General features: G+C 33.9%; 2 protein-coding genes and 1 pseudogene across 2 annotated transcripts in view; 1 reads left to right on the top strand and 2 right to left on the bottom strand.

Annotated features, from left to right (window-relative positions):
- Nucleotides 1–2506, bottom strand: part of LOC107739179 (squalene synthase) — a 15723-nt gene extending 13217 nt beyond the window's left edge. Inside the window, exon 1 of the mRNA XM_016551205.1 lies at nucleotides 1983–2506. Within this exon, the coding sequence (XP_016406691.1) occupies nucleotides 1983–2081 (99 nt within the window). The 5' untranslated portion in view covers nucleotides 2082–2506. The remainder of the gene's footprint in view (nucleotides 1–1982) is intronic.
- A 2136-nt stretch (nucleotides 2507–4642) lies between these two features.
- LOC107739180 (transcription factor GATA-4-like) lies at nucleotides 4643–15784 on the bottom strand. The gene is made up of 6 exons (XM_016551206.1): nucleotides 15123–15784; nucleotides 8465–8631; nucleotides 6746–6871; nucleotides 6494–6575; nucleotides 6260–6387; nucleotides 4643–5219 (listed from the first exon to the last, which is right to left on the bottom strand). Exons 1-6 carry the CDS (start codon nucleotides 15637–15639, stop codon nucleotides 5103–5105), a joined length of 1137 nt encoding a protein of 378 aa, XP_016406692.1. The 5' UTR covers nucleotides 15640–15784; the 3' UTR covers nucleotides 4643–5102.
- Nucleotides 15785–18488: 2704 nt separating this feature from the next.
- Nucleotides 18489–26988, top strand: part of LOC107739186 (polyphosphoinositide phosphatase-like) — a 109783-nt pseudogene continuing 101283 nt past the window's right edge.

Consider the following 26988-nt stretch of genomic DNA (forward strand, 5'->3'; position numbering starts at 1 on the left):
ACAACCCAATTGCTGGGTTTGTCCCTATTTTACCCAGCACTGGGTTGTATTTAACCCAGCATTTTTTAGAGTGTACAATGTATTGTTGGCTATTGCTACAAATATACCTGTGCTATGGTTTTGTGATCAAGGGTCACATTTGAGCTTCTAGATTATCCAGATGTACGCTTGACACGTGTTGCTGTTTTTCTTCAGTATCCCCGCTACAACTTATGCAAGTTAAAAAATAACCTACATAAAAAAAAAAAAATTTTAAGTAGATTTTTAATGAAATTCATACATGGAATGTTCTCATATTTATCTACAAATTTCATTTCAAGCATTTAATTCAGTCACGTGTGTCCAAACCTTTGGCTAGTACATAGGTAAATATATTAAAATGAGTACGCACATACTGGATCGTCGTCGAATTGTATTCATACAAACTAATATACAAGTAGATATATAAACCATTTAAACCATTGCATACACTATGCAAATCTCTTATATTATTAATAAAAAAGATTAACCAAGCAACCCAAACAACACTAAAAACAGGCTAATTCTTGACGCAATACAGTTTTAAAATATACAAATGTAGATTTAAAAGCATATATGTGTCATTAAGAATTACAGTTTACAATAACAGTTATAAAATAACACTATCTATCTATCTATCTATCTAACAAAATTATGTTCTAAGAACGTTTTGAGTTCCCATTACATTTTGAAAACGTTAATTCTGAATGTTCTCTGAATGCCCAGTTTTTTTATTTTTAAAAAGGTTTTCCTTGGTTTTGCGAACGTTAAAGTAACATTCCATTTTATCATTTTGCAAACAGCGTTCCGTTTTAATCTCCTCAGAACATTCTCAAACAAGTTGCAAATCGTTCATTGAACGATGTATAAATAAGGTTTTTGTGTAACGTTTTGAGAACATTAAAGGCAGGGTAAGTGATTTTTCAAAAACGCTTTAGAAAACTGATTCGGGCCGAATAGCAAAACAAACTTGTAGCCAATCAGCAGTAAGGGTCGTGTCTACTCATGATGTGGAGGAGAGAGCTTTCAGTCCGAGCCGAGCGACAGAAAGAAAGATAGAGATGGCGGATAAAAAACAAAAGAGGAAAACGTCTGCGGAACAAAAGAAGGCTTAAGGCAATAAGGCAAGAAGTAGGACCCGTGTAAATATCGGATCAGCTTTCCAGCGCTGGAGAGAACTCAAGGAGCGGAAGGCCTGCGATCGGACGCCGAGGTTGCTTTGTTTCTTCTCGATAGGTGAGTAAAACACCGTGTCTGTGCCGCAACAGCTAAAGTCTGTCTAGTACACTGGACACGACAAAAGAAAACGTATCTCAAACCCCGTTGCACACCGTTTCCAGGAAACATGTCGTTCAAACCGGAAACCGTAGCAAAACGGTGCACACTGGTTTGAGCTTGAACTTGCCCCTGATAACTGAGTGAACGTTCTATTAATGTTACCGGAAGAACGTTTGTTCATAACTTTGAGAGAACCTTGTCAGAACGTTAGTCAAAGTTCTGAGGACTTTCCCTTTCAGATGGATATCTATCTATCTATCTATCGTTCTGTGTGTCAGTGTGTTTATCGGTGTGGATGTGGATTAGCTGTCAAACATGCGCAGAGCATCATCACCCCTGTCTGACCCTCCAGTCGTCAAAGCTCATTATATAAGACGAATCCTCGGGTCTCCTGTCTGTTAAAACTAACCTTCCTCTCCAAACCAGGATTAAATCAAATCCATTTGATGCTGACACCGTTTATGCACTGCTTGCTGGAAAAGCATAAATAATGTGACATCTTTAGAACTGCAGCTGATGCAACTGTATTTAATCTCTGTTTAATCTTCTTAAAATAAGTGTTTTAGTGTTTATTAATAAAATCTGACATGCATAATGACAGATAAATGCAAAACATGTATTGTGCATGCACATGCATGCACAGGGAATGAATATTAGAAATGAACACTCAAAATGCATTTACTTACATAATCCAATTTAGGCATAACAGAACGACAGCCTCCTATTTTGTATTTAAAGAGGTTGATTATTTCTTCCGGGTGTCCTAGAGACTTGAGGATGTCCATTTTCGCCCGTGTGTTTATGAGGACGCTATCAGGTGAGCTGAAATTCACGCGCTGCTATTTCCATTCAAACTCTATAGAGATCCAGGACAGAATCAGATAACCTGCGCAGCGACAATCCCGCACTCACACGATCGACTGACTCCTCTGATTGGCTGAGGCGTCATGGGTTTACAGCGCATCGACCAATGAGAAGCGAGAGCGACTGGCGTGATGGCCCGCCCTGTAGCCAGTAAGATGGACGCAGAGCTCATGCGAGGCGCTGATTGGTCAGGCTGGTGATGACGTTGAGGGGTGTTACGAACACCGGGATGGTGTAAATAGAGTCACCTCAGCTGCGAATTAGAGCTGAAGCATTAAAACAATTAACTGTATTACTTATAAGACTAATATGGTTTTATATAATATAAAACCACTGTAATTGAACATTATTTTTGTGCATTACATATGTGACCCTGGAGCACAAAAGCAGTCTTAAGTCGCTGGGGTATATTTGTAGCAATAGCCAACAATACATTGTATGGGTCAAAATTATACATTTTTCTTTTATGCCAAAAATCATTAGGATATTAAGTAAAGATCATGTTCCATGAAGATATTTTGTAAATTTCCTACCGTAAATATATAAAAACTTAATTTTTGATTAGTAATATGCATCGCTAAGAACTTCATTTGAACAACTTTAAAGATGATTTTCTCAATATTTAGATTTTTTTGCACCCTCAGGTTTCAGATTTTCAAATAGTTGTATCTCAGCCAAATATTGTCCTATCCTACATATATAAACGGAGAGCTTATTTATTCAGCTATTTCAAAAAAATTACCCTTATGACTGGTTTTGTGGTCCAGGGTCACATATTGCGAATTGCATGTGTTCTTATTACATTTCAATAGCCTACAATAAACATATAATGGGATTCAATAACACATTGTTAGCCTATATATAATAATAATTACTTTACATGTGCTCTAACAGATATATTTCTGAAACCGTTTTTCTCCTATGTTTATTAAGGCCCGTTTATACCAATAACTAACGATTATCGTTCATGATAATTATAACGATAACGATATAATCGTACTAAATTTAAAAGAATAGTACACTACAGCTATAACGATAACAACATAGAGGAACGATATCGTTGGAATCACTTTCATGGCGATTTTCCCCCAAACGATTAATGCTAAAATATTGACAGCCAATCAGAATCCATCCTGAAAGCGTTCCAATATTTAAAGCGACAGACGACAAAACTGCAGGGCGCGTTTAAAATAAACAGAACGTCATTGTTCGCTAATAGTTATCGTTATAGTTATAGCTCCTAGTGTGAACGGGCCTTTAGTCTTTGACAAATAAAAATTATTAGGGCAGTTGTTTTTAATTGTTAAATTGTTATTTGAGTTTATTACTAAACAGATTTACTGGGCATTTAAAGACATGGAAAACCTTGTTCTCTGTGAAAGAATAAAGTTGAATCTGAAATTACAAACAGTTTAATCTAATTTTCACATAGATGTTGTGTGGCACAACAACAGTTAAACATGGAGTGAGTTGTTTCGTATTTAATATTATAGAATGCTGCTACAAGAAAAGAATTACATGTGGACTTTCTATTTTCTTTACAGTCTAATGAGAAACGTAAACAATGTTTAATCTATAACGAGAGATCAGATGCACAAGTTCAGATTGACTTTAGGCAAACTGTAACCCTGATTTCTATATAGAAATAAATATAAGAATGTATTTAAAAATTAGATACATTTAAAGTTTCTCACCTGCAGTAAAGGGGATTTTCTTAGATTTGAAAAGGAAGTAAAATTTGTGGTGAGGGTTATTTTTTTTTTAAGTTTCAAGGAAGTGGCTTTCTAGACAGGAAGTTGGTGAACTAATGCAGGTGGGTCTGGCTGCTAACGCAAAGATTTCAGGTCGACTCAATAGTCTTGACATTAGATGCCATCAAAAATAAAAACCTAAATTGCAACAAATCTGAATTTTGTTTGCAAACAAAGGACAGGTCAAATGTGAGCAGGAATAACATGTTGCAAGTTCTTATCTGCTCGTAGACATGATTAATAATGCTCATCATGACAATAAAAAATAAAATAAATGTTTCCCTGCAGATATATAGTGTGAAGGAAAAAAGAGAATTATCCATTAAAATACAGCAGGAGTGCTATGGGAGAGAAAAACGTTGCAACAAAATGCAACAATTACTACATTTTCTTGAGAAAAGTGTTGTGCCACTATGGCTCTTTTTTTTTTTAAAGCAATAGTTCACCCAAAAATTTAAATGTGTTGTTAATGTGCTCACCCTCAGGCCATCTAAGATTAGGATGAGTTTGTTTCTTCATCAGGTTTGTAGAAATGCAGCATTGCATCAGTGTCTCAACAATGGATGCTCTGCAGTGAATGGGTGCCGTCAGAATGAGAGTCCAAACAGCTGATAAAAACATCACAATAATCCACAAGTAATCCACAGCACTCCAGTCCATCAGTTAACATCTGGAGAAGACAAAAGCTGAAACAAATCCAGCATTAAGACGTTTTATTTCTCCAGATCTGATGAAGAAACAAACTCATTCACATCTCGGATGGAGCAAATTTTCATTTTTGGGTGAACTATTGCTCTAACACGTTTACTTATAGCAACTGAATGCCACTCAAATGGTTTAAAATGAATGAAACCAATGTCTTAAAGATGAGTAAAGCACATGCTATGAGTCCATCAAGCCGTGATCTGGAGCGTTCAGGTTATATAACGTTCTCGTGATCTTCTGGGACTGAAGGGTCTTGGTTCCTGCGATTCACAGCACGTTTATAATCAGGTCCAGGGTTTTCTACTGATCTGTTGATGTGAAGGTCTCGCTGAACGTATAGTATCTTTCCATGATTGTCTACACATCAGAGACATTTCTGCGTCTTCATTTCATCACTGAAGCTCGCTGGTTCTGGCACCCGATAGACCAGTTCTTCTGCTCGGAGCTCTGCAGGGAGAGATGCTTTCACGGGAGGATCTCGGTTTCTTATGCTAGAATCAGGCTGTTCCACACTTCGCTTTTGGAGCTGGAAGATCCACTTGGAGAAAGTCTGAGAGCAGAACTTGAGCTCGGAGTTCCCATATACGACAGAAACACAGAGACCTGGATGGACAAAGGAAAGATTTTGTGTTACTTGTGTTGGAGATTTGTTCATAAGAATTACTTTAGACAAAAGCATTTAATAAATGAATAATTGTAATAAATGAATAATGGACTTTTAGTTTATATATATATATAATCGCGATTAATCGCATTCAAAATAAAAGTTTTTGTTCACATAGTGTGTGTGTTATTGTGTGTATATTTATTATGTATATATAAATACAAACACATGCATGCAAGTCTCAGTTATCCTATTATATATGAATTTTAATTTAAATACATACACTGTAATTATATATTTATATTATATATTATTATAATGTATGTGTATTATATGTATTGTTACAATTGTTATTTCTAATATAATAATCATAAATATTATAAAACATTATGGATTGTATTAAATAAATCTAATTAAATTACATATTAAATTTAAATTACTATTTATAATATCTAGAAATACTAATTTTTTCATGCACTCTTTAAATTAATGTGAACTCATAAACTGCACAATATACACTCTCTCACACACTCACACACACACACACACACACACACACACACACACACACACACACGCATGCACACACACACACAAACTATTTAATATAATTAAAATTTAAAGGGTCATTTATAATATTTAGCTATAATATTTATAAATACAAATAATATATAATATTAATATATAATATTAATTTTGTTTAAACAAAATAAGCAATAATAGTAATTATAATAATTATAATACTTAAAAATGAATATTCATAATACAATATAAATGACACTCATTGCACAATGCTAATACAGTTTTTTACGATTGCTTACACACTAAAATTAAACTTTTCCAACAATTAGCAAAACCTTACACTCAAGGAGCAAAACACAAGGCTAGATTTGCACAACTGTAAGCACATTGTCAGCTTCACACTGTTTGCAAAACATTACACACAGTGATTTCCTGTTTTCAAAATTGTGCTTAAGCAATCGTAAAAAACTGTAAAGCAGCAGTGCGGTCACAGTGTGTGTGTGTTTTGTTCTCTGACCGGTGTGTTCATCGATGTGTTGTGGTGTGTGTAGAGTGACGCCGTGTCCGGCTCCGTCTTTATGGGCCGCGGTTCTTCTGTGGGACTGGAGTTCATAGCACTGGACACCGTCTGACCCTCAGATGACCCTTCGAATCACACACAGGTCAAAGGTCACAATCACTGATTCCACGCTCATGATTCTGACTTGAGACCCTAATGAGAAGAGTTTTCTGCTGAGCTCTCTGCACTCACCAGGTTTGGACTTGCTGATGTTTTTTGGTTTGCGTTTGCGGGTCTGAATTCCCTCTTTCTTCATGGCGAGAGGACGAGGAACCTGAGCACAAGAGCAGAAACTCTGAGATTCTCTGACTCCGTCTGCTGGTTACACAGCGTTACTACTGAGTTTTTGGCACAACAACTGTACATTTGCATTGCCAAAGGGTGAAGTCAACTAATAACAGAGCAAACCGAGTATATTCACGTATCTTCTGAAGTCTGTCTCACCCCGTGGAGTTTCATGTAGAGTCCGCAGGCGTTGCAGACCGGCTCTGCTTCTGCATTACGTCTCCAGAGAGTGGTTGTGGTCGTCTGACAGTTAGTGCAGGACAAACCAACCCGTCTGGACGCAGACTGAGCAGGAGACAGACAGAAACCAGCGGCTCAGTGATAGTCTGCAAATCTGAATGAAACCTTCAAAACACGGCAATATTACAAAGTAATGCAAAATAAAAAAAAATAAAAAAATCAAAAAGAACTCGCTGAAAACAATGAAAACATTGCAATAATTAAAAAGTGCAAAACAAAAAATAAACACTGCAATATAAAAAAATAAAAAGAGATTGCACTAATAAAATGTAATGCAAAAAAAAAAAAAAAAAACTTGTTGCAAACACTGAAATAATAAAAAATATTGCAAAATAAAAAATTGCTGCAAACACTGAAAATAAAAACTAAACTTTGCAATGATAAAAAATAGTGCAAAATAAAAAAAAACACTGCAATAATTCAAAGTAATGCAAAAAAAAAAAAAAAAAGAACTTGCTGGAAACATTAAAAACATTGCAATAATTAAAAAGTGCAAAACAAAAAATAAACACTGCAATATAAAAAAAATTAAAAGAGATTGCACTAATAAAATGTAATGCAAAATAAAAACAAACTTGCTGCAAACAATAAAAGATAATGCAAAATAAAAAATGAACACTGCAATAATACTAAAATAAATAAAGACTGCACTAATAAAATGTAACGCAAAATAAAAAAATAAACTTGTTGCAAACACTGAAATAATAAAACATATTGCAAAATAAAAATTGCTGCAAACACTGAAAATAAAAAGTAAACTTTGCAATGATAAAAAATAGTGCAAAATTTAAAAAAAACACTGCAATAATAAAAAATATATAAAAATAGCACAAAACATATAACCTTACAATAATAAAAAGTAATGCAAAATCAAAAATATATATGCTGCAAAAACTGAAAACCCTGCAATAATAAAAAATAGTGCAAAAAATGCTGCAATAATTAAAAAGTTATGCAAAATAAAAAAACACTGCAAAATAACAAAATAAACACTGCAGTCATAAAAACACTGCAATAATAAAAAGTAATGCAAAAAAAAAAAGCAACAATAAAAATAACAAAAGTAATAATGTAAAATAAATAATGCAAAAAATAACCCTGCAATAATAAAAAAAATCAATATAACAAAATTCAAAATAGACAATAAATAATGTTGAAGCAAAGTCCTCACATGCTCCAAATGATTTCATTTTATACCAGTTATTAATTATGATAGGTCAACAGCATGAAAAATGTGTGTTTAATGAACTGTACTGTATTATACTTACTATTACTTATTATGTGTACTATATCCTCCTGACTACCAGCTATGGAGTTTTGTCCTCTGTAGAGGACATTATGTTTTAGTGATTTCTCTAAGATGTTCCATGTCACAGTTGTAAGTCTGGAGTCCTGTACAGAGCACATTCAGGGCTTTTCAGAGATACTAAATGATTGGATGTTTCACCGTGACCACTCCCTCTCCTTCGTCTTTAAAAATGGCTGACATTAATTTAGTGATCATGTGTAACACGCTAATGGAAATATGATAATATTTTGCGTAGATTTTAAGGTTGAAATAGAAAAGTATCAGTTTCCCAGGTCTCCGAGTGTTTTGAGCGGAGGTGGAATGATGTTGTGAATGTGAGTGAAACGCACCAGTCGTCTCTGCGGTTTGATGAGCGGCCGGTTGATCCCGTTCATCTTGTGATAGAGACCGCAGGCGTTACACAGGTAATGACCCGTCCCGTCCCGCCGCCACAGAGGAGTGGACATCGCCCCGCAGTTCACACACTCACGACCCTCAGAGAAATCCTCCAGCAGCTCTGAACAGAACAAACACACTCATGTTCATATTCACTAAACACTTCACAAACACCATTTTATCTGTGCTTTCGAAGAAAAGCATCCAGGTTCTGGAGCTTTAATACAGTTATCTATTGACTTAAAGCATGTTTATTACACATTTTGGGAAACACAACAAATGAATAGAGAAAAAATTATGTATCAATATTCCTATTAAATATGAAAATCTTGTTAATTATTACTCCCATTATTGTACTTATTTGTTCATTCTATTTTGCCCCAAAAACACATTAACATGCAAATTAGATTCAGTTTATAGATACATTGTGTATAATGGAAAAACTCGTTTATGGCCATTTTACACACATTTTGCATAAAGAAAAATGCCCCGCAGTTCACACACTCACGACCCTCAGAGAAATCCTCCAGCAGCTCTGAACAGAACAAACACACTCATGTTCATATTCACTAAACACTTCACAAACACCATTTTATCTGTGCTTTCGAAGAAAAGCATCCAGGTTCTGGAGCTTTAATACAGTTATCTATTGAAAAACTTGTGTTGCCAAAGCACTTGCTGTGCAGTACGGAAGCCCTGAACCGCATGGTGGGGAAAAAAAGAAAGAAAACTTATGGTGGTGTAAAAAATAAAAAATAAAACATCGTTATTTCGATATAACAATTAAGTCGTTATTTCGACATAAGTCTCATTATGTTAAGGTTTGTATTAATTTCAATATAAGCCACTAGAGGGCAGAGTAAGACTAAAGAACGCATTGTAGTTATGTTGACCTACTGGTAAGCACTTTTACAAGTTGGTGCTCCAAAATCCCAGAAGTTTATCATGGGAATTTGCATTCATTCCAGGCTAACATTTATTGAGGTGAAATTTATGTAGCCCGTAAATGCAACATATTACGGTAAAAGGTTGTCATAATACACTGTAGGCGTTTATTCTGTAGTTTTCATAACAGTGATATTCTACTAATTCAAACTTTTCTAATACATGTTTCCCCACCATGCGGTTCAGGGCTTCCGTACTGCAGACACTAAAAAAGTGCAAAATAAAAATAATTACGGTAAACAAAATAAACCTTCTGCAAACACTGAAGACTGTAGTAATAAAAAGTGCAAAATAGAAATAAACATCACTGCAATAATAAAAAATAGTGCAAAATAAAATGAAAAATAAACACTGCAAAAAAGAATACTTTAACAACTTTCTGCAAACACTCAGAAAAAAAACTATGAAAAAACTGCAATAATAAAACAGTGAAAATATGAATAGATAAATAAAATCAATGCAATAATAACAAAATAATGCAAAACAAAAAATATAATTTCCACACACAAGGAAAAAATGTGATTAAAAAGAAAAATAAACTGAAATAATAAAACAATAAAAATTAAAATAGATTTAATCAATGCAATAATACTAAAATGCAAAATAAAAACTAAGAATATACACTGCGGTAGTAAAACAATAATGCAAAATAAAAAACAAACTTTCTGCAAACGCTGAAAAAAAGACTGCAATAATAAAGAAACAGTGCAAAGTAAAAAGTAAAAAAATTAAAACAAACACTGCAATAGTAAAAAGTGCAAAATAAAAATAATCAATGTAAAAATAATAAAGTGTAAAGTAAAAATAAACACTGCAATAATATAGTGCAAAATAAAAAAAGAGTGAAGAAAAATGTGAAGTGTAGCGTTTGCATTGTGAATCAAAGCAGCTGACTTTCCTGATCAGCAGGAGGCGCTGTTGCTCATGCAGTGTGTGGAGCTCTGCGGTGTCTCTGCTCGTCTTTATCAATGGAAACACCTGAGGGGCCCTTAACTACAACACTGAACCACGGACCAGTGTGGACAAACGAGACAGACGCATAATCATTCATCTCTCTCACTGAACCATTCTTCAGGCTTTCAAACACCTTTAACAAGCTGTAAGCGTTCTGTCACATGCGTTCAGCATCATAAATCACAGCACACATCAGAAAGACTCATTACAGATCGATCAGAGGATTATGAGATATTAAAAGAGCTGAGACACACAGCTAACAAAGTTTCATTTTTATTGTGCACTATTTTTTTTATTATTATTGCAATCGTTTCAGTGTTTAGAAAAAGTTATTTAAGACCTAATTTATTATTGCAGTGTTTTTAGCAGTATTTTTTTTTTTATTATTGCAGCGTTTATTTTTATTATTTATTTTGCATTTTCTATTAGTGCATGCAGTGTTCATTTTTATGATTTATTTTGTACTTTTTTAATATTGCAGTGTTCTGTTTTTCAGAAAGTTGCAAATGCTTTGAGAACACAAGTTTTACAACCTTTTTTCATTGCTAAAAAATAAAAAAAAACTAGATTAAACACCATTAAAGACTGAATAATAAAACAGGGAAAATAATATATATATATATATATATATATAAATATTATATAAAAATATATTTGCAATAATAATAATAGTGCAATATAAAAAATAAAAATACACACTGCAATAATAAAACATAATGCAAAATAAAGAAATAAACTTTCTGCAAACACTGAAAAGACTGCAATTATAAAAAATAGTGCAAAATAAAAAATAAACACTGCAATAATAAAACAGTGAAGAATAAAATACATATAGCAACAATAAAAAGTACAAAGCAAAAAAAAAAAAAAAACTTTCTTCACAACCGGAAAATTCTGCAAACACTGAAAAGACTGCAATTATAAAAAATAGTGCAAAATAAAAAATAAACACTGCAATAATAAAACAGTGAAGAATAAAATACATATAGCAACAATAAAAAGTACAAAGCAAAAAAAAAAAAAAAACTTTCTTCACACACGGAAAAAGCTGCAATAATAAAAATGTGCAAAATAAAATATAAAATCTCTGGTCTTTAATAATATTCTCAAAATGCACAAAATCATTATTTATACATTGTTCACGGAATGTTCCCATAATGTTTGTAAAATTATACAAATGGAACGTTCCCTTAAAGTTTGCATTTTAAAACATGTATACTGTACACTGTAAAAAAAATCCGTAAAATTTACGGTAGAAAACCGGCAGCTGTGGTTGCCGGAATTTTACCGTAAAAAATACGGTAGCAACGTTTTAGGTTTTACTTCACGGTCATTTTTTACAGTGTACATTTTGACCGTTCAGAGAACATTCAGAAATAACGTTTTCAAAATGTTTACACAAAAACGGTATTATACATGTTTTTTTTCTAAAACGTTTCAGTTGGACGTTCATGCAACATTTTTTAAACGTTACTTCATGTTTCCGAGAGCATTCAAAAGGAACGTTCCAATCATGTTTGCAAAGTTATCAAATAGAACGTTCGCATAACCTAATAGGAACGTCAGCACAACGTTCCCAGAACATGTTTTTGTCAGCGGGCTTTATTCCAGGCTGACAGCAGCTCTAACCTTGAGATTTAACTCACGCGACAGGAACAGCGAACAACAGAGCAGTCGCTCGATTAGCCAATAACAGCTTGTTCGGGACAATCACTTCAGTCTTAATGAGCAGAGGTCAAACTCTACACAACACACGCTCAGCCCTGAAAAACACACAGTCTGGACACATTTGGGAGACTTTTACTGCAATGACTGACGGGGAACTGCTGATTAACACCGAGAAACTAATTATAAGCTGCAAAAAAGCACCAAAAAAGACAAATGAAGTGAAGCTTCTTTCAGCCGCATGTTAAAGTCCATCTCTGGCTTCATTTACGACACACTGTTAATAACACATGATCACGACAAAGGGCACATTACTCCTAGGTTTAATGAAAAATCTGCTTCTGTAGGTTATTTGATATCTCGGGCAAACATGATTTATCTTGCACACGGATTCGTGATGATGTCTCACTCTGAACGACAATAGAACTATAAAATCATAGAAATGATTACTAATCAAATCTTAGTAATGAGTGTGCGGTTATTGATGCAAATAAAATCTCAATTTCAATTACATGAATTCCTCAGATCACCATCATCTATATAATAAAGTCTATTCAAAAGTGGCTTATAATAATAAATGAGCATATTAACAGGATTTTAACCAGAAAAATTAAATACATAACCACGTTTTTTTTTTTTTTACTTGCACTCAGTATGAATTATACTCATATTATGCTGAATTTTGATCATTAGAACAACATACAAAAAAACAAGTCAAACTTTCGATAAAGCGATTCTTTAACAATCGTCTAAAACGAATACAACAGAATCATATTCTTGAATCAAACCCGTATTAATCCTTTATGTATACAGATCACAAAAATGTATTTTTATCAGAAACTTAAATTATTCGTTTTACTTTTAGGCTTATTTTTCATTCTTTTATATCAGTTTTTTCCCCCCGCACAGGTACATTCATTTATCAGTATGAAAGTATAGCTTGCAGTTTTAAATTGAATTATATTATGAATTAATTTTAGTCTATAAAATATTTTTCATTATTCTCTCCAGTCATATACACGACAGATAAAAAAATAAAAATAAATAAATTTAAAATTATTAAAAATAAATCTATCATAAGTTATTTTCGTGATTTGAATGGCTTGAAAAGTGATCGTTTCAAAAGTGGAACAATTTCATTAAAGCTTAAAAATAAAATTTATGTTTTTAACAAGGTGTATTATAAGCCTAATAATAACATTATGCCTTAAAATAAATATAAACGATCTCAAGAGACGAAATATAACTTTTTTTCTCTGTGTCGTGTCTCATAAAAGCAGTTTCACATCGAGCTTAAAGAAATAAAACAGAAAATAAATTAAATTCTAATATAGAAAAAATATTTATTTAGTAGTTTTTCATCCATATGCTCTTAAAAAGTATCCTATTTATAATGTGTTTTGTCGATTTTAAAGTTTAAGCAACAATACGATTCATATTAAACGAGCAAAATGATTAAATCAACACAAAGTGACACTCTGCAGGAATTGGTTTAACTGTAATGCTGTTATTTTTCCTTTATTATAATTATGAATTGTTCTATCTCTCAGAACATAAGCATCTGAGCATCTGTTTGAGGTTATGATTGTCGCGTGCTTCTCCGATAAACTGGGATTAACTTCATTATAAAGTTTTGGGTGAGTGTGAAAAACACAATAAACCCTCATGAATAAACTTAAGGCGAACAGAAAGTGTTTTTATAAATGCAAAACAGTGTTGGACAGGTTACCAGGCCCTGCTGATAATAATAATATAATAATAGTAAAGCCAATTCAGTAATCTATTCAATATAACATCAGTTGTTGACGGAATCAATCTTTAGATTTCATTGCACACAGTGAAAGTCATTTAAAGTGACAGCTGCACATTTTCTCATGTAGAATAGAGTTGTCTTTAGTCTTTTTTTTTTTTTTTTTTTTTTTACTTACATCTAAATTCTCGGCTCACATACATTATGTAAAAACAGTTTATTATAAACTGTAAACTCCGTAATGTTTCTTTGCATTAATAAATAATAATAATAATAATAATAATAATAATAAACTCGGCTTACAAGGCCCAAATGATCAAAAGACAGCACATTTTTCTAAAAGCTGATGTTTATACCCATAAATGCCCAAACTTAATTTAGATTTCACCATGTTCATTATTCTGATAATCAGTTGTTGCAGAAAAGAAACAGAAAATAAATGTAACTAATTATTATAGGAAATAATATTTAGCCTACTTTGTAGTTTTACATGGTTTCAAAACGCAACACAACATTGAAAAAATAATACACGCTTATTTATTTATTTATTTTTTATTATTTATAAGCGTTTTTTTTGACGAATTTAAAGTTTCATCAAAAGAAATTCACGCCAGAAACACGCATAATTAGCAGTGCATAAGCGTTAAATCACCTGCATGTTTTACTTTCGCTTTATTTCAATCTTATTCTCATATCAGATGATGAATCATAAGCAGTGTCGTGCAAGTTCTCCTTTAAACTTCGTCAAATGACACATGCAACCACAAATGCACATCATGCTCAAACCATCGATGACAATTTCTTTCTAACATTTCTACCTGATTTTAACATCTTACTTTTACCAAAAATACATCACTGTAAAAAAAATATTTTCTGCAAGTCGCAAATAAAACAAAATAATGGAGTAAGCTTCACAAGCTTTTTTTAGTCTTTCTGCTTCAGAATTTCATGTTCAATCTAGTCGCTCTTAAAAATAAAGGTGCTTAAAATGTTCTTCACAGCGATGCCACAGAAGAACCATTTTCGGCTTCACAAAGAACCATTCAGTCAAAGAACAACCTCTTTCTTACATTTTTATAACCCGAAGAACCTTCAAAGAAGCTTTCGTGAAGCAGAAAGGTTCTTCAGATGTTAAAAGTTCTTTATGGAACCATTTAGACAAAAATTGCTTCTTCGATGGCATCACTGTGAAGCGCCTTTATTTTTAAGAGCGTCTGCCGTTGAACTCTATTTTACTTATAATTTATCTACGTTTAAGAAAAAATAAATAAATTCGGGAAATCACTCTGAATTCTCACCTAAATTGTGGTGTCGGGTTGCCCCGGGCGCTCCACCGCTCTGGAGGCTGTGCAGAACGGAGCTGTCAAAGTGCGACGCCGCCCAAGAGCCTCCGATGTTGGGGTTCACGTAAGCCGGGTATCCGCCGTGATAGGATCCGCTCAGACCGCGGGAACCGTAGTGCTCCCTCCCGCCGGCGGAGATGTTCAGCGGGCTGGAGTAACTCGCCGTCTCCCGCGCCGCCGCGACCCCGGAGCTTAACGGAGGGCTCGTGGAGAACGTGAACCTGGAGACCGGAGAGTGATGCTGGCCGCCGGTGCAGTTGTAAGAGGCGACCGTGTCCGCGCCCGCCTGCGCCCATCCCGAGTACGCGGACACCGGGCTGCTCTGCTGCGGCGTCTGGAGGTACGACAGCGCCGGGATCATCGGGGTGACCCGGGTGGGCGTCACGTACACCGGCGAAGCGGCGTTATGAAGGAAACCGGGCTCGTAAGACGCGGGTCCGTGGTTTGCGGTCATCGCTACACCTTGATACATGTCCACAGGTGAGCGATCGCTCCACTCGCGAGGACCGGAGCATCGGCGTCGGTCTTACCGGGCTGAGTTCACCCTGCGCCCGCCGGGAGCATTTTCTGCTTCACTTCACGGCAGAGGATGATGAGGGTGGATAGTCTCACTGAAGTCTCTCCCAGCACTCCTCCCCGTCTCTCCGCCTCCAGTAAAGCGCATCTCATTCCTGCTCGGGTCACCGACCTCGTTTACAGGAACAACAACAACATATGCAACAACATATGCAAATCAGGCCCGGTTCTCAAACGAAATCAATTGCACCCTCGGTTAAAGCCGTAATAATGACTTTTTGTTGTTGTTGCAGATTTGGCAAACTATCCAGTGCGTTATGTTTTGCGCTCTGGAGATCTTCATTGATTATAACGTATTTTTGTGTATATACACGCATACTAGCTGAAATATCCGGCGAAGCGGCGGCGTTATGGAGGAAACCGGGCTCGTAAGACGCGGGTCCGTGGTTTGCGGTCATCGCTACACCTTGATACATGTCCACAGGTGAGCGATCGCTCCACTCGCGAGGACCGGAGCATCGGCGTCGGTCTTACCGGGCTGAGTTCACCCTGCGCCCGCCGGGAGCATTTTCTGCTTCGCTTGACTTGACGGTAGCAGAGGATGATGAGGGTGGATGGTCTCACTCCTCCCAATCTCTCCGCCTCCAGTAAAGCGCATCTCATTCCTGCTCGGGTCACCGACCTCGTTTACAGGAACAACAACAACATATGCAACAACATATGCAAATCAGGCCCGGTTCTCAAACGAAATCAATTGCACCCTCGGTTAAAGCCGTAATAATGACTTTTTTTTGTTGTTGCAGATTTGGCAAACTATCCAGTGCGTTATGTTTTGCGCTCTGGAGATCTTCATTGATTATAACGTATTTTTGTGTATATACACGCATACTAGCTGAAATATGTAGCCTTTATTTGCGCATGTGCATAAGAATTAATTCTGAGATTCCACTTTCAAAAATAAGGATTTAATTTAACTAAATAGGGTCATATAAAAACTTTATAAGTTCTTTAGAAAAGCATATGTTCTTTAAAGAACGTCACAAAAACTGATCTTATAATAAAACATAAAAAATAAAATAAATAAATAAATATTAACTAAATAATTTAAAAAATCACACACACGCACACACACACACGTTGTTGTTGCAGATTTGGCAAACTATCCAGTGCGTTATGTTTTGCGCTCTGGAGATCTTCATTGATTATAACGTATTTTTGTGTATATACACGCATACTAGCTGAAATATATAGCCTTTATTTGCGCATGTGCATAAGAATTAATTCTGAGATTCCACTTTCAAAAATAAGGATTTAATTTAACTAAATAGGGTCATATAAAAACTTTATAAGTTCTTTAGAAAAGCATATGTTCTTTAAAGAACGTCACAAAAACTGATCTTATAATAAAACATAAAAAATAAAATAAATAAATAAATATTAACTAAATAATTTAAAAAATCACACACACGCACACACACACACACTCACTCACTCACACACACACACACACACACACACATTCCGGTATTGCAAGAAATGAGCATAAATTACAAGAATATATGAAAAATTCACATTTAAAGATGAAACCCACTTGACTGAGACCCTCAATAAATAATTTGATCAAATTACTTAAACGTGGCATGATAATTGACAAGCAAAGGAGAAGAGAAACAAGAGAAAAGCAGGGAAGGGTTTTAGATCTTTCCGAATTAAAAACGCTGATACAAGAATACTCAGCTTATTTTATTACAATATTATTTCCTAAGAGTTATATAAAATATGTGAGCACAGTCAGATATTAAATTATAATACATCGTAATTGCATGAGGATTTTTTTTAAAATTAAGCTATATACATTTGTGTATGTGAATTGAATAGGTCAGTAAAATAAAGAAAACCTGTATTATAGGCTTATATCAATTACAAGCTATACGCATCATTTCTATCATGTCTCACTTTTAAAAGCAAAACAAAAATCATGTTTTACCAAGGCTAACTAATTCGCATATTTGATGTATTAGTATTACAGTAATATGCAAGTAATATTTAAAAATATTCTATGTATTAATATTGTGTTTATATTTCTAATATGTGCAGGAAGAGTGATGGATATGATTGATGTCCCGCGCATCACTGACGTCACGCGTCATCATTGCATTGCATTGTTTAAAAAAAAAAAAATCTAATTGCAAAATCAGAGTTTAGAGTTGTTGGTTTTTGGTGCAATGCACCATATAATTGTACTGCTATTCCACTGTATGAAGTAGCCTATTTTAGGTGTCACAGTTCACTTAATTTTGCTATCCTCACTACATTTATGAACTATAGTGTCCTGCACCCGCAAGTTAAAAAAAATATCAAAAATGATATCTGGTGTCTGAAGAATTTTTGGTTTGACTGTAGTCCTAATCTATTCATTGCTACACATTTAGCCTAAAATGCATTAAAACACATCTTCAAGTATTATAATGCATTTTAACTTTGGTTACTATTATTTATGAAAAGATACAATGCATTACAACAAACATTTTGAATATGTTTCTAATGCATTATACATAAGGGCTTTAAGTAAAGTGTTACAAAACGTACAAAACTGCTGATATAAAAAACAACAACAATGCACATCAAGATACACTTTGTAAGGATAAACAAAATAAATAAAAAAAACTCCTTATTTGAAGGATTTTGTGATACTTTTTAGCAGAAAATGAGTGAATGAATTGGATTTGTGTATTGCAGATAATAGTCTCACACACATCAGTCTCACAGAGGATATTATTGATAGTGAGTCCAAAGCAGGGCAGGATGCAGTTTGAGTTAAGCAGGTTCTGGGATACTTGGAAAATCAGCAGATCTCCTCCATATCGCTCCCTGCTTCCTCAGCGGCTCCGTCTCCATCCTCAATGGGAAACTTTCCATGGCTGCTGCTGCTGGCCTGTGATCCCAGTCACACGTCTGATAATCGAGCCTCTGGTCAACCTGAAGTCCTCTGCTCCTCTACAATACACGTGCTATATATGAGAGGCTCTGAGATCAAGCAGATGATTTCATTTTCACTGCTGTTTCTTAGAATCTATTGTCCCTTTTCAGCATCATATAAAATTAATACACAAATGCATTGATAATAATTTAATAAAACTGACATAAGTGATGCTGTTAGGTGAAACTGCTGATCAACAACATCAATAAAGCAGAAGGCAGGAATTTTGCATCATCTGCTGAAACTATAAAATTTAAATCAATTTACAAAAGAAGATTACTACGTTACAAAAAAACAGAAATGGTTCAGAGGTCTATAATTCCTTCAAAGCTACAAATATGTTGATAGTTAAACTAACCTGCAGTGTTTTTGACATGAAGACACGTGGTTGCTAAGGTGTTCAGAGCGGTTTTAGTGTGTTGCTATGCAGTTGTTAGGGTGTTCTAGACAGATGCCAAGGTGTTGCTATGTGATTGCTTTCGTGTTCTGAGCTTCATTTAGTATATCATGTTGCTATGCAGTTGCTATGGTGTTCTGTAAAAGGTAGGTTCTAGGCCGGGCATTGCTATATGGTTACCAGGGTGTTGCTATGCAGTTGCTAAGGCGTTGCTATATGATTGCTGGTATGTTCTAAATGGCATATATTATGTTGCTATGGTTTTCTACAGTAGGTAGGTTCTAGGGCATTGCTATATGGCTGCCAGGGTGTTGCTATGAAGGTAATAGTGTGTTTTAGTGTGTTGCTATGCAGTTGTTAGGGTGTTCTAGACAGATGCCAAGGTGTTGCTATGTGATTGCTTTCGTGTTCTGAGCTTCATTTAGTATATCATGTTGCTATGCAGTTGCTATTGTGTTCTGTAAAAGGTAGGTTCTAGGCCGGGCATTGCTATATGGTTACCAGGGTGTTGCTATGCAGTTGCTATGGTGTTCTGGGCTGTTGCCAGGGTGTTGCTATGGTGTTCTGATCCTGTGTTGCTATACAGTTACTAGGGAATTTTGTGTGGTTGCTATGCAGTTGCTAGGCTGTTCTGAGTACTTGTTTTAATGTCTAGGCAAAAAGTGATCTTAAAGACCTCAAATGAATTCCACCTCTGGCTGAAGATCTTTTCAGATGCAGCAGACATGTTTGACCTTTGTTTGTTTGTTGGCATCTCGTGTGTATGTGATGAAATTAAGAGCGATCAATGACCGTCTCTCTCCGGTACGATCTCTGCTCTTATCTGGACAGCGTCTTATCTCGCTGAACCAGTCCTCTTAGAATCAGGCCGACAGAGAGCGAGCTGAGTGTCTATAGACAGAGGCGCTCAAGTGAGAGTGTGTTTGATCACTGATATCTGTCACTGTGTACATGTGTGTGTGTGTGTGTGTGTTTGCAGAGCTGCTCTGATCACCTCATCACATCTACAAGTGTGACAGAATTGAAGAGGATTATCGGATTACAATCTGAACAATCACATGGGAAGTTGCTAAGATCCCTAATAAGATCTCTTTAATGTCTCAGATGTTTCTCCTACACAGAAATGAGACTAAATGTTTCCAAGGTGTTGAGTTTTGAATCTCCTACTTATTTTCGAGTCTTGAATGTCTAACTGATGTTTCTACTGCAAAAATACCAGAGTAATGTCTCCTCAGAAGAGATCTCGACAATGTCTCAAATTGTGCTCAGACTTGCAAACATGAGATCTTCATTATCTAATAAATGCAAAACAAATGGAGACTTTGGGTCTCCAGTTTTTCAAAATTTTCTCTTGCAAATAAACTTACATTTCTCCTCGGTAGTTTCAGATGAGATCTCAACAATGTCTCAAACTATGCTCAAACTTGACAAGATATCAAGTTATTTTTTCCTCAATGACAGCAATAGGTTAAATGCAAAACAAATGGAGACTTTGGTTCTCCAGCTTCTTGAAATATTCTTTTGCAAATTCTCTGTGGGAGTTTCAAACAAGATCTCAGCAATGACTCAAACTGTGCTCAGGTTTGTCAAGACACCAAAATCTGCAAAGAATAACATAAGATCTCTTTAATATCTATTTTTCCCCCCTCCATGTCAGCAATAGCTTAAATGCAAATGAAAAGCAGACCTTGGATCTCCACTTCTCAAAACGTTCTCTTGCAAACAATCAAAAATCCTAAAAAAAAAGTCCTAAAATAGGAATCATTTTCCTGAAGAAAAGTAATACATATCTTTGTTCAAAAAATATGAAATATTATAAGAAATTTGATTTCTTTGATTTGATTATAAGAACATTTGATCACGTTTTTTTGAGATTCATCCTGAGAGGTGATTCACTCTGAATTATTACTCTCTCTTGGTTTTTTATTGCCTGTGTTTATTTATAGAACACATGAAAAGAGAGAGAGAGAGAGAGAGAGAGATACAGAGAGAGAGAAAACCTTTTTAGGCTTCTTAAGTGTTTGGTTATGTCCTTTTGACTTTTCATAGAAACTAAATAAAAGTAACCAAAAATAGTATCCAAAGGTGTTTTCTTACATTTAAAGGGTATTACTGTAATGTGCTGTTTTAAAAAATTGGTATGGTATTAATGTTTAAGTGAATTTCAGTTTTACAAAACATAATTTACAGTAATGATATCTTGTAGAATTATTCGGCGTTCGAGTGTCCTTAAGTTAGTGAACCAATACCATCTGCTGGTCAACATTAGGCACTGTCTCCTACACAGAAATTAGACTAAATGTTTCCAAGGTGTTGAGTTTTGAATCTCCTACTTATTTTCGAGTCTTGGAATGTCTAACTGATGTTTCTACTGCAAAAATACCAGAGTAATGTCTCCTCAGAAGAGACCTCGACAATGTCTCAAATTGTGCTCAGACTTGCAAACATGAGATCTTCATTATCTAATAAATGCAAAACAAATGGAGACTTTGGGTCTCCAGTTTTTCAAAATTTTCTCTTGCAAATAAACTTACATTTCTCCTCGGTAGTTTCAGATGAGATCTCAACAATGTCTCAAACTATGCTCAAACTTGACAAGATATCAAGTTATTTTTTCCTCAATGACAGCAATAGGTTAAATGCAAAACAAATGGAGACTTTGGTTCTCCAGCTTCTTGAAATATTCTTTTGCAAATTCTCTGTGGGAGTTTCAAACAAGATCTCAGCAATGACTCAAACTGTGCTCAGGTTTGTCAAGACACCAAAATCTGCAAAGAATAACATAAGATCTCTTTAATATCTATTTTTCCTCCCTCCATGTCAGCAATAGCTTAAATGCAAATGAAAAGCAGACCTTGGATCTCCACTTCTCAAAACGTTCTCTTGCAAACAATCAAAAATCCTAAAAAAAAAGTCCTAAAATAGGAATCATTTTCCTGAAGAAAAGTAATACATATCTTTGTTCAAAAAATATGAAATATTATAAGAAATTTGATTTCTTTGATTTGATTATAAGAACATTTGATCACGTTTTTTTGAGATTCATCCTGAGAGGTGATTCACTCTGAATTATTACTCTCTCTTGGTTTTTTATTGCCTGTGTTTATTTATAGAACACATGAAAAGAGAGAGAGAGAGAGAGAGAGAGAGAGAGAGAGAGAACAAACCTTTTTAGGCTTCTTAAGTGTTTGGTTATGTCCTTTTGACTTTTCATAGAAACTAAATAAAAGTAACCAAAAATAGTATCCAAAGGTGTTTTCTTACATTTAAAGGGTATTACTGTAATGTGCTGTTTTAAAAAATTGGTATGGTATTAATGTTTAAGTGAATTTCAGTTTTACAAAACATAATTTACAGTAATGATATCTTGTAGAATTATTCGGCGTTCGAGTGTCCTTAAGTTAGTGAACCAATACCATCTGCCAGAGAGAGAGAGAGAGAGAGAGGTGGGCATCCAGAACCTCACCCTCAGATAAGAATGGGCTAAAGTCCGACCGCCGAACAAACACTGAACCAGTGGACGAGAGAAACGCTGATAAGAACTGAACAAACACACACACACACACACACACACATACACACACAGGTTTGTTTTGCTCAGAAACAGCCATCATCCTAAGATTCCTCCTTCATTGTGCGTCTGTGGGATTTTTCTCTTTGTTTAATGGTGAAAATGGTGTTGGAGGTTTCATTCATCACCCATACAGGGTTATGGGTGAAGAGAACGAGGTCGAGAAGATATTTATTGCCGTTATTAGCGCTATCGCAGTTGTGACACGTCGTCATAATCAGGTTTTGTGTGGTTTCAGTGGTTTTGTGCTAATAGCGAGGGCCTCATGACCTCTGACCCGCTCCAGTTATACAAAACCACTAATAAAAACATCAAAAACCCACTGTATTTCCATACATTTGTTCAACTTTATGCTGTATTTTGATCCTGTGGAGCCTAAATCTGGCCTTGACCGGATAATGATGATGTAATAAAATCATCTATCACATGACTGAAGTTCTGAGTCCAGAGGATCATTACTTGCTTTGGTTTTCTCAGGAGATCTGATGGAGTTCTCAGTCATATTTCATTCACATATTAGATCTGTTTCAGATGTTTCTTCTCAAATACCTGAAGAGACAGAAAAACACACAAATGAGTCACTGGTTGTCATTCAGTAAGAGAAAATAATTATAAATAATAATAATAAATGACAAAAACACACCACAAAATTACTAAAAAAAGAAATTAGAAAACTAATAAATATTAGTAAATATATAAAGATTATATATTAAAATATTCAAATTAATTTTAATGAAATTTATAATAAATTAATACATATTAAATACTAAATATGATTTAGTATTTAATACTAAAAATGACAGAAAATAACTAAACTGAAACAGAAATAAAAATTAATAAAACATAAATAGACATTTTTAAATAAATATTTTATTTTAAAAACTATAAAACCACTCTACAAAATTACTAAAACTTACTTACAAACTAACTTAAAAATACATTTGTGTGTGTGATAATTTACATATATATGTAAATTTAATTAATACTAAGTTGATAAATATTAAATACTAAATATAGTATCAATAATACAAATTATTCAATATAATTGAACTGAAACAGAAATAAAAATTAAAATAAAATGACAAAAAAACACTTAAAATATAAAAAACAAAAACTAATAAATATTAATACATATATAAATATTACACAAACAAAGATATAAATTAAAATAAAGTAGTAATAAATTAATAAATATTAAATACTAAATATTTTATTTGAAAATAAAAATTAACAAAAATTAATACAAAATTCATAGACATATTTAAAAAAATTAATTAATAAAAATGACAAAAACACACAATACTAAAACTTAAAATAAAATGAAAACGTAAAATGTAAAAATAAAATCTATTAAATAAATATGAATATATAAATAAATATTAAAAATAAATTCATATTAAATCCATAAATATTAAAAAATACTATCATAGTTTATTAACGATACTAAAATAACACGGTTTATGGACGCACACACAATAAGAGGAAATAATAGCACAGAGGAGTGTCTCAATTCAGCACAATAGGGCTCCACAGACTAGGCTCTTATCAGTCTGAGCTCTTATCCAGACTGTCTCTGTTAGTCTAAACCCCCTTGAGCTACGCCTGACCCCTTATCATCTCAGGCCCGGCTGACGTCAGGCTCCTGCTGATAGAGCCGGGGCCCCCTGAGCTGTGGGAATCGCCACACGAGCCCAAACCAGCGTCCAGAACCCACACCGACTCTTACAGTACAGGGACGAGATGGGTTTCACAGCCTGATCACGGGCAAAACTTTTCATTAAAACAGCAACTCCCAAACTTTGTTTTGTCAGCAAAACTACTTTGAGCTCAAACATTTACTCTCCCTGAGATTTTAAGTTAACATTTCAATAATTTAACAACACATTTGCATGTTCATGGTGCTCTGATGACGGTTAATGGTCACATAACATGCATGTAAATGAATAAAAATGCATTGTTAGTAACGGTTTTGTTTGTTTGTTTGTATTTTTAAATTATTTAAATTTAAAAAATGTATTTAACAACACATGCAGCAAATTAAATACATTCAATATTTCTAATATAATAGTTTTATTATATTATTAAAAAGTGTAATAATAAATAATTATATTAAAATAATAATTTTTAAAATATTTTATTAAAACAGTGTTTTGTTTGTTTGTATTTTGAAATTATTTAAATATTTTAAAATGTTTTGACTGCACATTTATCTGTTTATGGTATACATGGCATGCAACAAATTAAATATTAAATAAAACATTTAATATTTCTAATAAAATATTGTATTATAATATTACAAATATTTATAATAATAAATAATCATATTAAAATAATAATTATGAAAATATGAATAGTAACTTTATAATATTACATTTAGAATGTTTCAAAAGATTCTATTTCAAATAAATGCTGTTCTTTTGAACTTTCTATTCATCTGTGAATCCTGAAAAATAACATGCATCACAGTTTCCACAAAAATATTGTGCAGCACAACTGTGTTCAACATTGATAATAATCAGAAATGTTTCTTGAGCAGCAAATCAGCATATTAGAATGATTTCTGAAGATCATGTGACACTGAAGACTGGAGTAATGATGCTGAAAATACAGCTGCACATCACAGAAATAAATTACATTTTAACAGATATTCACATAGAAAACAGCTATTTTACATTTAAATAATATTTCACAATTTTTACTCTATTTTTGATCAAATAAATGTAGCCTTGGTGAGCAGAAGAGACTTCTTTCAAAAGTTTAACCGAGTCCGACCCCAAACTTTTGAACAGTAACCAAATTTATCACCTAAAATCATTCAGGACACCTCAGAAAATTTCACAACCTCTCAAAAATCTCCACAAATGACCTCTGAACCCGGATTAATGCTCAAATGCGTATATGAAGTCACTGCGCAGAAATTAAGAGGAGAATAAACTTGCAGATGTGCACCCTTTATTTTGACACTTATCAAACGCTCCATAAAATATTGTTTAAAATAACAGAAAAGCAAAGACATTCATAATGTGACTCATCATTGGAGATCATCTCTATAATATCCTGTTTTTCCAGCACTGAGTCATACATTCCAGCAGTATGTAAACGGGCAGACAGCAGGTTAACATGGAAAAATGAGCTGAAACTGATTGCTCACGCGTTCTCGTTCTTTATATCTAATGTGTTTGTGTTACTACAGCGGAAACAGCCATCTTCTCCAGGACTCAAGGGGGCAATAGAGTTTCCTTCAAACGTCTGTGCCATTAAACTCAAGGAGCTGAAGGTTCGTTCACACTCCCATCTTAACTGCAGTTGCTCAGCTTGTATGGCTCTGGAAATACAGATCTGGACGCTGTAATATTCACGGGTCATTGAACTGTCAATGATTTTTAACATCGGCGAAGAGTTTGCAACTGATTGCTATACATTTGAAATCTTCGCAGAAGGGAAAAATCATTGAAATTTCATGCTGTTAAGACACTCTCTCTCTCAAAAAAACAAAAAACAAAAAAAAAACAGTAAATAAATATTATTTATTTTTTAAATAAAAATAAATTAAGTAAATTGTAATATGTAAAAATGACGTTATATATAAAGTATATACTGTATATTTACAATCATAGCAAACAATTAAATAACACAATACACATATTTATTAATAATACATATAATAAAAGTTAAGTTAAAAAGCAATATATGTTAATATTTAATAATTATTTATACAAGTATATATATATTTTAAAATAAAAATAAATAAATTGCAATATTTACTGTCATAGCATATATATTCTGCATAAATACATACATAATTTTTTTTATAAAAAATACTGTTTCATAAGAAAAAAATTAATGACACAATTAATTTTTTCTTAATAATATAAAATAAAAATAAAATAATGTCAAATAAAAAACGTTTTATTAAAAATGTTATATTTGCATTATATAATTTTTTTCCCCGAAATAAATTAAAATTAAATAACTTGTACTTTGTGTATGTACAGTATATATATATACACACACACACACACTGTCATATGCACTCTGACTAAATACATTTTTGCATGCACAAAAAATTATATGTGTATATATATGTGTGTGTGTGTGTGTATATATATATATACACTGTATAATTATATATTTATCACAGTGCAATCACACAGTGCATTGCTGAAATGTCTGCAGAATGTGCATTTGAGCTGCATCATGAATTGAGCTCAGACACAGAAATCCAGCTTGAGCAACCAGATACTTCTGACCATGACCTATGTGTGTGTGTGTGTGTGTGTGTGTGTGAGAGTGTGTGTGTGTGTGTGAGTGTGTGTGTGTGTGTGTGTGTGTGTGTGAGAGAGAGTGTGTGTGTGTG

Source organism: Sinocyclocheilus rhinocerous, unplaced genomic scaffold (genome assembly GCF_001515625.1).
Source record: "Sinocyclocheilus rhinocerous isolate Xijiao unplaced genomic scaffold, SAMN03320098_v1.1 scaffold555, whole genome shotgun sequence".
NCBI classification, from domain to species: Eukaryota; Metazoa; Chordata; class Actinopteri; order Cypriniformes; family Cyprinidae; genus Sinocyclocheilus; species Sinocyclocheilus rhinocerous.